At 47.8% G+C, this 16,784-nt stretch overlaps 1 protein-coding gene across 2 annotated transcripts in view; it reads right to left on the reverse strand.

The window, feature by feature from the left end:
* SHCBP1L (SHC binding and spindle associated 1 like) overlaps positions 1–1,703 on the reverse strand; it is a 49,846-nt gene extending 48,143 nt beyond the window's left edge. Inside the window, exon 1 of one of the 2 annotated variants that reach the window (XM_034780446.1) lies at positions 1,276–1,703. In XM_034780446.1, coding sequence (XP_034636337.1) covers positions 1,276–1,521 — 246 coding nt within the window. In that variant the 5' untranslated portion in view covers positions 1,522–1,703. The remainder of the gene's footprint in view (positions 1–1,275) is intronic. The other variant, XM_034780447.1, reaches the window with a different exon arrangement.
* Between the last annotated feature and the right edge of the window lie 15,081 nt (positions 1,704–16,784).

The following is a 16,784-nucleotide window of genomic DNA, read 5'->3' on the forward strand; positions in this document are numbered from 1 at the left end:
GGGGAACGAACGGGGCTGGGCTGCCGATGCCTCCGCCCCGGGGCCGCCGCGGGATAGCACCAGCTGGGCAGCAGCCCAGACGTGACTGGCCAGGGGCTGGGCACGCGCAGCGTGCGCGCTGCTGGGTCCCCGCAGCAGGCCCAGGCTCGGGGAGTTCGGGGGCACCAGAGCCGCAGCTGCCGAGCGCCATGGCCACTTCCTCCCCCCGCGGCAGTGGGAGCTGCAGCAGCGGCTGCTCCCGAGTCCCGCTGCCCGGGGGGGTGAACAGCCGCCACCTGGCTCCGCGGGCCGCCACCCTCCTCTCCCTACCACCCAACTGAGTCCTGCCTGCTCGGGGCCAGGCCAGACTCTTACTCGCCCCGGCCCCGCGCTTCCTCGGAGTCTCCCGGGCCTCCCTCCAGCGCTTGCGGAGGGAGGAGGAATGGTGAGCCCGGGGAAGAGGCGGGGATTCGGGGAGGGAGCCAATCGGGGGAGGAGAGGGTGGAGTGGGGGCGGGGGAGGGGTGCGAGCACTTCCAGGCTCCGGCGCATTTCCTTGTTTGTCCAGTGTCCCAACCGCACGTCAGTCGGGAGGTGGGACAAACAAGGAAATAGCGGGACAGTCCCAATAAAATCAGGACGTCTGGTCACCCTATTCACTAACACCATTGTGAAGTAGACTTGACACAGCTACTAAATAACATAAGAGACAAGGTGGGTGCCATACTATCGTTTATTGGACCAAATTCTGTTGACAAGAGATACAAGCTCTCAAGTTACACCAAGCTACTCTGCAGGACCTGTGTAAGCTGGAAAGCATGTCTCTCTCACCAACAGAATCTGGTTCAATAAAAGGTCCCCCATCTTAGTCTCTCTCAGATCCTGGAACTAACAGGCCCAGTAAACACCCTGGCACTCTGCAAGGGTGTTCTCTAACTTTACAGATGCCCCTTCTTGGATTTTTATTTTTCTTCCCAGCCCCTCCCCTTTCCATCTGCCATTTTCTCCTCCCTTCCCTTCGTTCCGATTGCTCTCCCCTCCCCTTACATTCTTTACTCCGCCTCCCGGGGGCAGCGTCCGGAGGGTATGATCGCACGGTCCCTTATGTGGATCTTCTCGTTGGCTGGAGCTGTTTACCGTCAGAGGGCGGGCCCGCGTGGGGCTGAGCGCGCCTCGCCTTTTCGGATACCTTGTAGAGCCCCCGCCCCAGAAAGGAACCCCTCCCCTCGCAGGCGGCTCCAGGGAACTCCCCACCTGCCCCGCCAGTGCTGCGCTCAAGGGTACGGGCCCCGCTCACCTTGCAGCCCCGCAGCAGCCTGTCGCAGTACAAGGCCACCTTGTCCCGCCCTGGCACGGCCCCCAGGTGGGACGGGTACTGGGCTGGCAATGGTTCGGCCTCCGCCTCTTCTTCGCCCTGGCTGGAAAGAAGCGGCCGCCGGCTCGGCCCAGCGCTGACCGAGGGCCCGGCAGGCCATGAGTGGGAGCTCTCACCCGAAGCCGGTTCTATCTCGGCCGCCCCTTCCTCGGGGCCACTCGAGGCCATTGCTTCAGACAGCCACGCGCCTGGCGGGCCGTTACCCGCCGAGCCGGAACTACAGCCAATGAGCGGCTGGCGCGGGACACCCAGCCAATGGGGTACCTGGCTCGTGACCACCGACCGTTAGCATGAACCCGCCTCTTGTGCTCTGCTCTTCTCTCTAAGCTAACCGCGCGCACGAGCGAGGTTCCTCATGCGCGTGACGGGGCGGGGCTTCAATGGCTCTTCTTTACGTCTCAGATTTCCTATCTCGTGCCCCTCCCCGTCGCAGTACGGGGGCGGGGCCGGGTCTTGCTCTCATCCGGGGAACTGGGGGTCCCGGGGGTTCAACCACCTTCCCTCTTTTTGGCCTCCTCCCACTGATGAGAGCCTTCCACATAAGCCACTCCCCCCCACAGTCCCTTCTATTTGTTTGTGGCAGGAGTGTCCCCCTTGTTCTGGCGGCTGGTTGCGTGGCCTGGTGGCTGCTCAGCCGCCATGAAGCCCTTAGGAGTAGGGCTGGGTAGCAGAAGGGTTTTGTTTGTAACCTGATTTACGCTCTGAGGTGCTGCCCCCCACATGAGGTGACTCCCTTGGGTTCGAGGGGAGGAGGTAGATTGGAACACCAGGTGCCAGTATGCACTGCTTCATTGCCCACCAAGCAAAGCAGCCTGCTGGGGGGCCTTCTCCCAGCATGCCCTCTCCTCCCGTCTACAGCCTGAGCCAAGTGGCTTATGCGGGTGCCAAGGCCCAGGCCTGGTCTACACTACGGGTTTAGGTCGACTTTAGCAGCGTTAAACCGAATTAAGCCTGGACACGTCCACACAACGAGGCCCTTTCTTTCGACTTAAAGGGCCCTTTAAACCGGTTTCTTCACACCACCTCCGACGAGGGGATTAGCGATAAAACCGGCCTTTGCGGGTCGGAATTGGGGTAGTGTGGACGGAATTCGATGTTATTGGCCTCCGGGAGCTATCCCACAGTGCTTCATTGTGACCGCTCTGGACAGCGCTCTCAACTCAGATGCACTGACCAGGTAGACAGGAAAAGACCCGCGAAGGTTTGAATTTCATTTCCTGTTTGCCCAGCGTGGAGAGCACAGGTGACCACGCAGAGCTCATCAGCACAGGTAACCGTCATGGAGTCCTCCCAGGATCGCAAAAGAGCTCCAGCATGGACCGAACGGGAGGTACGAGATCTGCTCGCCATATGGGGAGATGAAGCAGTGATAGCTGAACTCCGTAGCAGTAAAAGAAATGGAAAAGTATTAGAAAAGATCTCCAAGGCCATGAAGGACCGAGGCCATAACAGGGACACACAGCAGTGCCGCGTGAAAATTAAGGAGCTAAGGCAAGCCTACCACAAAGCCAGAGAAGCAAACGGAAGGTCCGGGGCAGAGCCGCAAACTTGCCGCTACTACGCGGAGCTGCATGCGATCCTAGGGGGTGCAGCCACCACTAACCCAACCGTGTGCTATGACTCTCTCACTGGAGAAACACACAGGGAAGACGGTTCTGGGAACGAGGAAGATGACGATGGAGGTACTGTAGGTAGCTCACAGCAGCAAGGAAGCGGAGAAACCGGTTTCCCCAACAGCCAGGATATGTTTGTGACACTGGACCTGGAACCAGTAACCCCCGAACTCACCCAAGACCCTCAGGGCACACAGGAGACCTCTGGTGAGTGTAACTTTGTAAATATTTGTAAACATTACAAAAAAAAAGCAAGCAAGTCTGTTAACGTGTATGGGGATGGAGCGGAAATCCTCCAGGGACATCTCCAGAAAGCTCTCCTGGTTGAAATGGGGTGATTTTATTAAGGGGGACATTCAGAGGCGCCCGTTCCTGCTATTCGGACCAGAAATGTTCCCCGCTGTTAACCACGCGGTGGGGGGGAGGGGTGAAGTGATCATCCCAGAGAATCGTGTGTGTGGGGGGGGGGAGGGGGTGGTTTACTTGTGTTTGTGCCGCATGTTAACCGGGAAACCGCAGCCCCCTCCTTTTACATTGAAACCCCATTTTAAATGGACAACCCAATTCATCCTTGAGATGGGAAATGCGCTGCTGTTTGCAACCTTTCCCGCATGTTAAGAAGGTTAAATAAGCCAAAACACTGTGGCCTACGATGGCTGCCTGCAAGCCGAAATATGCGACCTTGTAATGAAAGAGTGTACCCATTGTTCCCTAAAATGTGTCTTTTTTAACCACCTCTCCCTTCTCCTCCACCAGCTGCAAATGTTTCTCCTTCGCAGAGGCTCGTGAACATTAGAAAGAGAAAACGTAAGACGAGGGACGAGATGTTCACGGAGCTGCAGATGTCCTCCCACGCTGATAGAGCACAGCAGAATGCGTGGAGGCAGTCAATGTCGGAGATGAGAAAAGTCCAACATGAACGAGAGGAGAGGTGGCGGGCTGAAGACGATAGGTGGCGTCAGCTTGCAGACAGACGGCAAGAGGCAATGCTCCGTCTGCTGGAGCATCAAAGTGATATGCTCGAGCGTATGGTTGAGTTGCAGGAAAGGCAGCAGGAGCAGAGACCGCCGCTACAGCCCCTGTGTAACCAACAGCCCTCCTCCCCAAGTTCCATAGCCTCGTCACCCAGACGCCCAAGAACACGGTGGGGGGGCCTCCGTCCACCCAGTCACTCCACCCCAGATGATCGCCCAAGCATCAGAAGGCTGGGCTTCAATAAGAGTTAAAGTTTTAAAATGCAGTGTGTCCTTTTCCATCCCTCCTCCCCCACCCATCCCTGCTACCTTGGCAATTATCCCCCTACCTCTGTAAGGAACTAATAAAGAATGCATGAATGTGAAAAAACAATGACTTTATTGCCTCTGCAAGCGGGAGGGGAGGGGAGGGTGGGGTGGGGTGGTTGGTTTACAGGGAAGTAGAGTGAACCGGGTCGGGGGGGGGGGTTGGAGGGTTCATCAAGGAGAAACAAACAGAAGTTTCACACAGTAGCCTGGCCAGTCACAAAACTCGTTTTCAAAGCTTCTCTGATGCGCACCGCGCCCTGCTGTGCTCCTCTAACCGCCCTGGTGTCTGGCTGCGCGTAATCAGCGGCCAGGCGAGTTGCCTCAACCTCCCACCCCGCCATAAATGTCTCCCCCTTACTCTCACAGATATTGTGGAGCGCACAGCAAGCAGCAATAACAATGGGGATATTCTTTTCGCTGAGGTCTGAGCGAGTCAGTAAGCTGCGCCAGCGCGCTTTTAAACGTCCAAATGCACATTCCACCACCATTCGGCACTTGCTCAGCCTGTAGTTGAACAGGTCCTGACTCCTGTCCAGGCTGCCTGTGTATGGCTTCATGAGCCATGGCATTAAGGGGTAGGCTGGGTCCCCAAGGATCACGATAGGCATTTCAACATCCCCAATGGTCACTTTCTGGTCCGGGAAGAAAGTCCCTTCCTCCAGCTTTCGAAACAGAGCAGAGTTCCTGAAGACGCGAGCATCATGTACCTTTCCCGGCCATCCCACGTTGATGTTGGTGAAACGTCCCTTGTGATCCACCAGGGCTTGCAGCAGCATTGAAAAGTACCCCTTGCGGTTTATGTAGTCGGTGGCTTGGTGCTCCGGTGACAAGATAGGGATATGGGTTCCGTCTATGGCCCCGCCACAGTTTGGGAATCCCATTTCAGCAAAACCATCCACTATTGACTGCACGTTGCCCAGAATCACTACCCTTGCTATCACCAGGTCTTTCATTGCCCTGGCAAATTGGATCACAGCAGCCCCCACAGTAGATTTGCCCACTCCAAATTGATTCCCGACTGACCGGTAGCTGTCTGGCGTTGCAAGCTTCCACAGGGCTATTGCCACTCGCTTCTCAACTGTGAGGGCTGCTCTCATCTTGGTATCCTGGCGTTTCAGGGCAGGGGAAAGCAAGTCACAAAGTTCCATGAAAGTGCCCTTACGCATGCGAAAGTTTCGCAGCCACTGGGAATCGTCCCATACCTGCAGCACGATGCGGTCCCACCAGTCTGTGCTTGTTTCCCGGGCCCAGAATCGGCGTTCCACGGTATCAACCTGCCCCAGTAACACCATGATTTCCACATTGCTGGGGCCTGTGCCTTGTGAGAGGTCTATGGCCATGTCAATTTCCTCATCACTCTCGTCGCCGCGCTGCAATCGCCTCCTCGCCTGGTCCGGGTTTCGCCTTGGCATGTTCTGGCTCTGCATGTACTCCAGGACAATGCGCGTGGTGTTCATAGTGCTCATAATTGCCGCGGTGATCTGAGCGGGCTCCATGATCCCAGTGCTAGCTATGGCGCCTGGTCAGAAAAAAGGCGCGAAAGTAGTATCTGATGGACCAGGAGAAGGAGGGCGGGAGGGAGGGAGGGCCGAGTGACGACATGGCGTACAGGTACAGGAACAGGGAGAAACACAAACAACTGTCACACAGAATGGTCCCCCCAAAGATTAAACTGGAAACCCTGGGCTTAGCAGGCCGTTGATTTCACGGAGGAAGGGGAAGCAAATGAACACAGAACAAATCTATTTTTTACATCTTAAGGTGGCAGCCGACGCTGCAGCATGAGTGACAGCCATACCAGTATGACGATGACGGGTACCAATCATAATATGCCATCATCTGCCAAAAGGCAAGGGGCTGCTGCTGTGTAGCAATGCAGCCCCACGTCTGCCAGCCCCACGTCCGCCAGCACCCAGCATCGCCCTCGGCCTCTTCTGGGTGCTTAGCAGACAATATTGGGCAATTGGCAGAAAATAGTATATTATGACTGGTAACCGTCATCATCGAAACAGTAGCATGTCTGCCCAGGTGGCCATGATTGACAGCCATACCAGTACGACGACGACGGGTTCCAGTCATAATATACCATCGCCTGCAAGGGGCTGGTGCAATGCAGCACTACGGCTGCCAGCCCCACGGCTATCACTCATGCTACACCGTCTACCGCCAAAAGGCAGTTAGCAGCTGCTGCTGTGTAGCAATGCAGTCCCACGTCTGCCGGCACCCAGAGGACATATGGTGACGGTGAGCTCAGCTGAGCTGAGCGGGCTCCATGCTTGCCGTGGTATGTTGTCTGCACAGGTAACCCAGGTAAAAAGGCGCGAATCTATTGTCTGCCGTTGCTGTGACGAGGGGGGAGGGGCCTGACGACATGTACCCAGAACCGCCCGCGACACTGTTTTGCATCATCCGGGCATTGGGATCTCAACCCAGAATTCAAAGAAAAGGCGCGAACCGCTTCTCGGCTCGAGCTGTGGCGCAAACGTAGTATCTGACGGCCTAGGGGAAGGAGGGAGGGGGGCCGAGTGACGACATGGCGTACAGGCACAGGGAATTAAAATAAAGAACGGTGGCTGTGCATCAGGGAGAGACACAAACAACTGTCACAGACTGGTCCCCCCCAAAGATTAAACTGAAAACCCTGTTGACGGAGGGAGGGGGAAGCAAATGAATACAGAGAAAATCTATTTTTTACATCTTAAGACGACGGTGCAGCGTGACTGATAGCCCTCGGCATCTTTCTGGGTGCTTGGCAGCAAATACTGGGCGGTGTATGACGATGGTCTTCAGGCCTATTGTACGAGCTGCTGCTCAGGGAAGACTCTGCTAACGTGCGATGACCCGACTTGTAATAGGCCGGCTAACAGTCATAATACACCATTTACTGCCAAAAGGCAAGCCCCACGGCTGCCAGCACCCAGATCGCCGATGAAGGCTACCAGTCTACTGCACCGTCTACCGCCAAAAGGCAGTTAGCAGCTGCTGCTGTGTAGCAATGCAGTCCCACGTCTGCCGGCACCCAGAGGACATATGGTGATGGTGAGCTCAGCTGTGCTGAGCGGGCTCCATGTTGTCTGCACAGGTAACCCAGGTAACCCAGATAAAAAGGCGCGAATCTATTGTCTGCCGTTGCTGTGACGGGGGAGGGAGGGGCCTGACGACATGTACCCAGAACCGCCCGCGACACTGTTTTGCATCATCCGGGCATTGGGATCTCAACCCAGAATTCCAAGGGGCGGCAGAGACTGCGGGAACTGTGGGATAGCTGTGGGATAGCTACCCATAGTGCAATGCTCCGGAAGTCGACGCTAGCCTCGTACTGTGGACGCGGTCTGCCGACTAGAGCACCTAGAGCATTTTATTGTGTGGACATACACAATCGGCTGTATACAACCGATTTCAATAAAACCGGCTTCTATAAATTCGAACTAATTTCGTAGTGTAGACATACCCCCAGTGTGCTGCACTGCACCTTGCCTGCGGGACCCAGCACATGTTGCTCTGTCACCACCAAAGCAGGGTGGCAATTTCCATATATTCCTTAGGAATGTATAGTCATCTCTTCAGTGCAAACAAGTACAGAAATCCATGTGAAGACCTATTAACATCTCTATTTCAGAACAACATTCTTGGATGACAGCAAACGTCAGCTGCATGTGCGCCTCCCGTCTAGCATCACCACTTCTTGATAAATATTTTCTGGGTCCTTCATCTCCCCATACTAGCGGAAATCACTGAAAACCAAGAGCAGCCTGGAATAGTGCTTAAGGGCTAGACACAGCTTGTGGGTTGTGTTTGACTTATAAGGTGCTGTGTTTTTTTGACCATCCCTGTTTCATAGACTCTTCAGAAGCTGACAACTTCTTAGACTCAGCCCTATCTAAAGTAGTAATGTAAAAGGAGAACTCTCAGAAATTATCTGACATCAGTTTCTTGTTTAATTAACTGTCTCCTCATTTGGACTAACTAACTCCTGTTTACACCCTTGAACCTAAATAAATTGGCAATACTGTCAGGGAAAGATGAGAAAAACATTGTGGGAGAACATCTGCCATCTCACACGCCCATCTGGAAGGACATTTTGTTAGACTGTATTTGGGGTCAGTATGGGAAAAATATTAGCTGTCGAGTATAATAATGTACTTCAGGGGAAAACTTAAGATTTCAATCATGCATTTGTCCAAACTTAGTCATCCTGGACTTTCTGTCTGAATATCCAGATGTTACTAAAGTAAAACCTAGCCATGTGAACTCAACGATGAAGAGCAAATAGCTACTTTTGCCATATTGCCCTGTACTTGTGTATCTGAAAGAGTGAAGTTTATTTGTTGCAAATCCTGTGCACCTGTATTTGGGATCTGTATCAGTAAGACCCTTCCATCCTGGCTCATTTTGCTGACCTCAGACCTGGTAACTCATTCAGTCTAGCTCTTTCAGATAAATCTGAATCACATTGGAGGCCAGGGAGAGTAGCTGGAACTGACTGGTGCCCTGAAGAAAGAGGTGGGGGCAAAGAGTGGAGAAAGACCTTTAAATATTTCCTCAAATGACAGCAAGATGAAAAAAAAAAGGCTCTGGGTGATTATGAATATGTCTATGTTCAGTGAGTAAGAGGAATTATTTTTTTCTCATTTGTTCTTGTTTATTCTACTTTGCCAGCAAAAATTGAAGGGCGTAGCCTGAAAACACCCTCAGGGAGCAAAACTCATTGAATCCAGTTTTGCACAATATATATCCAGATTCTTCCTTACTATAAAAAGACTCATGGGAGCTTCTGTGTCATGGAACAGAAGTTGGATATTCTTGTTTGCGTGTTTTTGTCTGCTTTTGTTGTTGTTTGCTTGAATTTTGCTGTATATAACCTCAAATTCCATTAGTAACATGGGAAGAAGTAAGAGGAGAAACAATGCCAAGGGAAGCAGCTGGAGATTGTGAATCCCATGTATAAATGAAGGGGGAAATCTTGGGGGACCCACTCCTGAAAACAATTTGAAAAATGGATGCACACTGGAAGTGCTCTAAGGCCAAAATAAATGACACCCTTTCCTTTTCTGGTTTTCCTTTTTCTTTTAGTTTAATTTCCTTAGATCAGATGATTAGGTCATTCTCAGTTCTGTTGCTCCTTCCCAATGCCTGAATTAACTGTTGTAGAAGCAGTACTTTGTCTTTCTGAGGATAAGAGGCACTCTTTCTTTTGGGAGGATTTTATCTAGCTTTCCCTTCCTGATTTCTAAATGCTTTTTCTCTGAAATCTCTTTTCTGTATCCTCTGCCTAGTTTTCTGCTTTATCTATTTGCTCATCCATCTTGTTTTCTTTCTTTTACCTCTTGTAGCTTTCCTTCCCTTTTTTCCCTCTATACTTGTCTGTGTGGGTTGCAAACCTGTTCTCATTTGCCATGGCTGGTCTTCTGCTGATGCGGATTAGCTCAACCATTTGCAACTATTCTTCCTCAGATGCCAAGAATACCCCATAAATCATTGCCCGGATCCCAGCAGCCTCTCCTTTGCAACTCTGTGGGAGCTTGTGCAAAGGATTCTGTGGCACATCTCAGGAAGACTGTTTGTGAGTGACTGAATGCAGGGTCACAGTAACTGAAAAAATATTGAGAATCTCTGATGAATTGTTCTCATCTATATGCCAAACAATTTGGCACCTGAAAGAGACAGAAACGGGAATGTGTTTATGGAGGATTCTGGGTTATGAAAAAATAGATTGAGTGACAAGCAGCAAATAGAAAAGCAACTCTAGACAGTGCTGATTAAGTGTGTGACAAAAAAAATTATTGGAATAGATGAGATGAACTAGGAAAAGGCAAACGCAAATATCCAAAAAGTTAATAGACTTTATTTAAGAGAGAGAAAGATGAAGAAACCACTGGTATAACTGTAGAAGAATTACACTTACTACCTTTATAGAACCCCCAAAATAAGTGTAGAAACTCTTAAAATTCATGATAGAATTGACTTTTGATGCTTGATAAACCTTTAATATCTTACAAAGCCATAACATTTAATTTTGCTCCTCTAACATGCATATCAAGGGGGGGTTAATTTTAAGTGTATATAAATATAAAAGGGGGGCTTATGCATTCAAAAATATACACATACAAAATTGCAGACACAAATTTAAGTGGCTGGATTGAGGCCCGGTTGAAAATGTGGACCTAGATGTTTAATACTGTTTTCCTATAATTACTGTATCAGGATTTTTGAAACCCTGGTGCCTTTTTAAACTATAAAGTTAAAGGAACTTTGGTGATGAAACCTGAGTTGCCAAAAGTCAGTAAACCATTCAAATGGACTGTATGGTAAACCAACCTAAATTCTGATGTTTAACTTCTTGATAGCAAACAGCTGCAGTTCAGAAGAGTTGAAAATTATTATTTTAAAATGACATATTAGTGTGTGAAGCAAAGGTGACCTCAAAGGCTGAACTGCTTAATTAATGCTGCAGTCGCACCTGCTCAGATTAAAAATTGTTAAGTGAATTAACCTCTTTAATAAAATAAATCTCTTGTGCTCCAAGCTGTAGCAAATTAGTAACTGTTAAAAGAAGAGCAGAGGTTTCGTTATACTTCCAGAATGTCAATATAAACTAACAATTTATAAACGCTTTTTATAAACAGGTAGACAAGCCATAAATTGAAAGATTGACTTTTTTCAGTGTGATTACAATGAAAATATCATAATATTTTCTTCTATATTAAAACACAAAAATGGATATGCTATTATTTAAAGATAAAGAAAAAATAAAACTAAGATGCAGAAATTAGAATCTCTTTTCCAGTTTGATGCACTATATTTTTCTGTGTACTTTAGAGATCTTGTCAAGTTCTTATATCTGCTATTCTCATGTTGAACTGAGGAGCAGAGGTGAAAAGAATGGCAGAATGCTGATGCTGGCACAGGGTAAATGTGGTTTGAAAGTAGAAAATTATCACTTTGTTCTACCTCCAAATTTTTTTTATATATACATTGTGATATCTCCTCCTTAAATAGCTTGTTACTGACCCTTCAAAAGCAATGAAGATGAAGTTGAAACATTTAGAAGGAAACAGTCTATTTTTAATGCATTTTTAGAGATTTTTTTGCTTTCCATTGTTTGCAATATCCACTTAGAAGTTTAAAAATATCATTTCCTTCCCTAACAAAGTTATCCTTTTCCTTTTGACACATGTTGATTTTTCTCCATGCTTAATAATGGTAGTAATAATAGTAATTATTAATAATATTTAGCATTCACATAACTTTGAACATGAAAAGAGCTAAGAGGACAAATTGTCCTATTAAAAAAAAAAACTGAACACACACACATTGTCAAGGCTGTATCCCCACTTTGAACTTTAGGGTACAAATGTAGGGGCCTGCATGAAAACTTCTAAGCTTAACTACCAGCTTAGCTCTGGTCCGCTGTCACCATTTCCCAATTGGATTCCCTCCCTGGGAAGCCTTGAGAAACCTTTCACCAATTCCCTGGTGAATACAGATCCAAACTCCTTGGATCTTAAAACAAGGAGAAATTAACCATTCCCCTCCTTCCTCCCACCAACTCCTGGTGAATACAGATCCAACCCCCTTGGATCTAAAACAAGGAAAAATCAATCAGGTTCTTAAAAAGAAGGCTTTTAATTAAAGAAAAAGGTAAAAATCATCTCTGTAAAATCAGTATGGAAATTAACCTTACAGGGTAATCAAACTTAAAGAGCTCAGAGGACTCCCCTCTAGTCTCAGGTTCAAAGTACAGCAAACAAAGATAAACACTCTAGTAAAAGGTACATTTACAAGTTGAGAAAACAAAGGAAAACTAAGACGCCTTGCCTGGCTNCCTTTGGTCAGATGCCAGCCAGGTTACCTGAGCTTCTTAACCCTTTACAGGGAAAATGATTTTGGAGTCTCTGGCCAGGAGGGATTTTATAGTACTGTACACAGGACAGCTGTTACCCTTCCCTTTATAGTTATGACACACATATACTCACATACACAAGGATACAAGAATTTCTGGGAGTTTCCACACACACTGCATATCCAACACATTGTTCCTTCACAGGGCAGAATTTAGCCATCTAGCCCCTGCAGAATGAGAACTGGCCTCTTAAATCCCCAGATCCTGGGAGATCCATAGATGACAGAACCATCCACATCGTGGTCTTCTACCTTCGCACGGCTCCCCAACCCCTATGGGAACATAACTCTACAAGAGCCATGAGTCCATGGGATCCACCACTGGACCCCAATCAATTTAGGTTAACAGCAAGTAATAGAACGCTAACAAAATCAACATTATTTTGTTCTGGGATCCTCAGTAGGGTTGGGGGTCATGGTACCTTGGAGAGCAGCCATGCTCCTGTCTACACTCCTTTCCACTCACGGATTGTAATCCTCCTTATGCTTAGAGCCCCTTCCCCTGGATCCATGGAGAGGCTTTCACTGGGTCAAGGATAAGCAGGAGGGGATGATGCCATGGAGCTGGCACTCACTCAGCTACTCCCCAGCCAGACCACCAGAGCTGGATCCTCTCCAGAAGTAGAGAGGACCGTCTGGCCCATACTACTACTTTCTATTTGATTAGTAAGCCCTGACAAAGAGCTCAGCCATGCAGAAGACACAGAATAAATACAGATCCTGCCCAAAAGAGTTTATAATTAAAGGTCAGACAAAGAAGACAGGAAAATACAAAGCAGAGAAGAACTTGGAATAAATGTTTAACTTTTATTAGTATGTAGTTTGTAGAGGCCTCAGTCAAGATAACTTTTTGCTAGGTACTATACAAAAGCATAGTAAGAGATAGTCCTTGAAGAGCTTACAATCTAAATAGATATGACAGGCAATGGGGCATAGAGAAGTGAACTGATTTATCCAAGGTGACAGAGTGGGTCTATGGCATGACATCTGAGAGATAGGTATAGGTAAGTAGTATTATGCCCCATTTTACAGACAGGAAAATGGAGACAAAGTTTAAGTTTATGGAGACTTGCCCAAGACCCCAGAGGAAGTCAGCATCAGAGCTACACTGCTACAGTTCAGGATCACACTACTAACCTACACCTCTTTCTTTATTAGGGCCAAAATTGACATACTTTCTTTGAATATAAGCAAAACTGGTAGTGACACCTCTAGATAAGTTTGCCTAACATGTTCCTTTATAAGACCATGTTGCTAATAACTTTGCAAAACATTAGCTGTTTGGGTTGAAATTTTCCAAGCCAGGTGTCTGTCTCAGGCTGAATTTTTTTTTTTTTTAATTTTCAGCTAAAGTGGTCCAGATGTTCCTGTGAACATAGATTAGGGAAAACTATGTTGTTTTGCTCATATTAAAAAAATGGTACAACCAGTTCATTGAGAAACTCTAGTGTCTGTATGCTTTGGTGTCAAGGATATGCCTTTTATGTCCATGTAAAAATCTACCCAAAATTGGCTGAGTTATGAAAATTGAAAATTGCAGTTCACACATGCTCAGTAGCAACCTTTTAGAGTTTGGCTGTTAAGTTCTCTGAAGATTTAGTCTGGACTGAGCATGCTCTATCCCTTGGCTACAAGGGCTGAGAAGGACTTCCTGAGCAATTGCTTCTCCTGGCTACAGTGTCTGTTATGATGCCAGGTACTGGAACTGAGAGGAGAGAGACTGTCAATAATGTGCTCTCAGTGACCCTTAGTTGGCACCCAGGCAATGAGGAGAAGGCTGCCTGACCAGGGTTGGGTATTTGATCAGTCCAAAAATGATTGGTCAATTGACCAGTCAGACATTGGTCAAATATTTGCAGATAATCTCAAAATGGTCAAATATTTTAAGCATTAATGTATTAGAACAGTAACAAAAAAAGAGTCAAACTTTATGGTCTCCAATAGGCTTAGTCTTAGATAGAGACTTATACCTAAGTATAAGATTAGTCATGGATATTTTTAATAAAAGTCATGGTCAGGTCACGGGCAGTAAACAAAAATTCACAACCCAGTGACCTGTCCATGACTTGTACTATAAATACCACTGACTAAATTTTAAGTGCTCTGGGAGATTCTAGGGGCACAACTGCTGCTCTGGATGGGTGCTCCGAGGTGTAGGGACTCCAGGGCATCACTGGTGCTCAAGGGGGAGCAGCCTGGGACACCGCTGGTGCTTGGGGGGGTGGCCCAGAACCACCACTGCTGCTTGTGTGGGCAGCTGGCCCAGGACCACCGCTGGTGCTTACAGCGGGGGAGGAGGGGTGTGCCCCAGGATCACTCCTGCTGCATGTGGGGGGTGGGGTGGCACAGGACTGCTGCTGCTGCTGCTGCTCACGTGGGGCTGGGGCTGCTGCTGTGGGGGAGGGCCCCGCCTGGGACCACGGCTGCTGCTGGGCGGATGGGACCACCACTGCTGTTTGTGGGGGGAGGGGGCGGGAACACCAATGCTACTCATGTGTGGGTGTGTGGTTCAGGGCCGCTGATGCTGCTTGTGAGGGGGGCGGGGTGTCCCGGGACTCCAGATGGGTGTGTGTGTGCACAGCCCAGGACCTCCGCTACTGCTGGGGTGGGGGCATGGCCCAGTACTGCCAGTGCTGCTCCGGGGACCAGGAGGATCAGGACCACACAGCAGCTGCACTGGCCGCTGCAGAAGTCATGGAGGTCCCAGAAAGTCACAGAATCCAAGACTTCCGTGACAGACTCGCAGCCTTACTTATACCTAATTACAAAAAAAAAAAAAAAGAAAAACCAAGTTATGCAGCCTAAGAAGTGGGCTGTAGTCCACGAAAGCTTATGCTCTAATAAATTTGTTAGTCTCTAAGGTGCCACAAGTACTCCTGTTCAAGTTACTTGAGTTATTTTAACTCTAAAAAATGCAAAACACAATTAATTTAAGATCTAAAAAAATGAAAGAATGATTATTAAGTTGCCCTGGGATGTATATACTCCATCCTGGCCCAGAAACCAAGGGGTTAATGCAGGTAGTCCCAGCCAATGCTGATTGGCAGCCTCACAGCAGCTGGAAGGATAAAAGAGCTAGGAAGCAGAGGGGTGGCTGCCAGAGGAGTGAGCAGGCTGGAGAAGAGAACTCCTGCCAGTAAGCTGCTCAGAGATGGCACCCTAAGAAGAGATGACTAGACCAGCAGGCTGAAGAGCCTACAGAAACCAGGGGGAGGTAGGAAGGAGCTTAGAGCTTGGCTGGAGTCGAGTCCTGGTTTGGCTTGTCTAGGCTGAGGACTCTGAGCTGGAACCTGGTGAAGTGGGCAGGTTTGGGTTCCGCTACCAAACCCCTGAGGCATTTAAGAACAGAGGATTTTCAGGGCACTGGGAATTGACTGACAGCCCTGCTAGACTCTGTGAACTCAGGTGCAATGCTCTGCCTGGCTAGAGGTGGTGCTGTTGCACCAACACACCAGCTCATTCATTCATATATATATATATATATAGCAATGTTAGGTTAGCACAGTGGTTCTCAACCATGAGCATGTGTACCCCTGGGTGTATGCGGAGGTCTTCCAGGGAGTTCATCAACTCATCTAGATATTTGCCTAGTTTTACAACAGGCTACACAAAAAGCACTAGTGAAGTTAGTGCAAGTTAAAACTTCATACAATGACTTGTTTATGCTGCTCTATATACTATACACTGAAATGTAAGTACAATATTTATATTCCAATTAATTTTTTTTATAATGATATGGTAAAATGAGAAAGTAAGCAATTTTTCAATAAGAGTCTGTTGTGACTCTTTAGTATTTTTATGTATGATTTTGTAAGCAAGTAGTTTTTAAGTGAAGTGAAACTTGGAGGTATGCAAGACAAATCGGACTCCTAAAAGGGGCCCAGTAGTCTGGAAAGGTTGAGAGCCACTGGGTTAGCATTTAAATGTGAATAATACTCAAGACTGAACAGTTACAAAAGAAGAATGAAATTAAACAGAAGTAAAACTGATAGTAACTATAAAAAGAAAAATGTAATGTTTAAATGTATTTATGCTAAGAAGGCAGCAGGTCACCTCTTTAAGCATCTTGCTTTTCATTCTCTATCTTTATCAACTTCAACTGCTTCATCTTTTTTGTCACCATCAGTATCTCATTCTTTCTTTTAATCTGGTGAAATACTGTGTCAAAACCCTGGTGCAATTCTGCTAAAAGTTTAAGAAACTCTCTTTATTTTTTTGAAGAGCATCATCATGGGAATGCCTGGGTTCTTTTACACAGCTACCCAATGTATTATCCCACAACCACCATTCACCTAACACACACACTTCTTTTTATATTAGCAGGCTTGGAAGTTACAGACCTCTAGTCTATTGAGAATATTTCTCAATTAGTAAGAACAGAATGGATTATCAATCCCTTATCGAACAGCTTGAGCTCATGCATGGAAAGGGCTCTCACACAGCTGTATAAATCAACACAGAACAGTTCTCTGCCATTTTCCAAATGGATCTGGGTAAACAGTCTCTAGTCTTTATAGTAAGAACCTCACCACACACTAGTGTAAGTCTAAGTATGAAAGGAATGTTTATATAGTCGGGTGTATGTCAGTGAACCCTTCTAGAAGGATTAAACTCTCATCTTCTGTGTGACATG

Source organism: Trachemys scripta, chromosome 8 (genome assembly GCF_013100865.1).
Source record: "Trachemys scripta elegans isolate TJP31775 chromosome 8, CAS_Tse_1.0, whole genome shotgun sequence".
Lineage (NCBI taxonomy): Eukaryota > Metazoa > Chordata > Testudines > Emydidae > Trachemys > Trachemys scripta.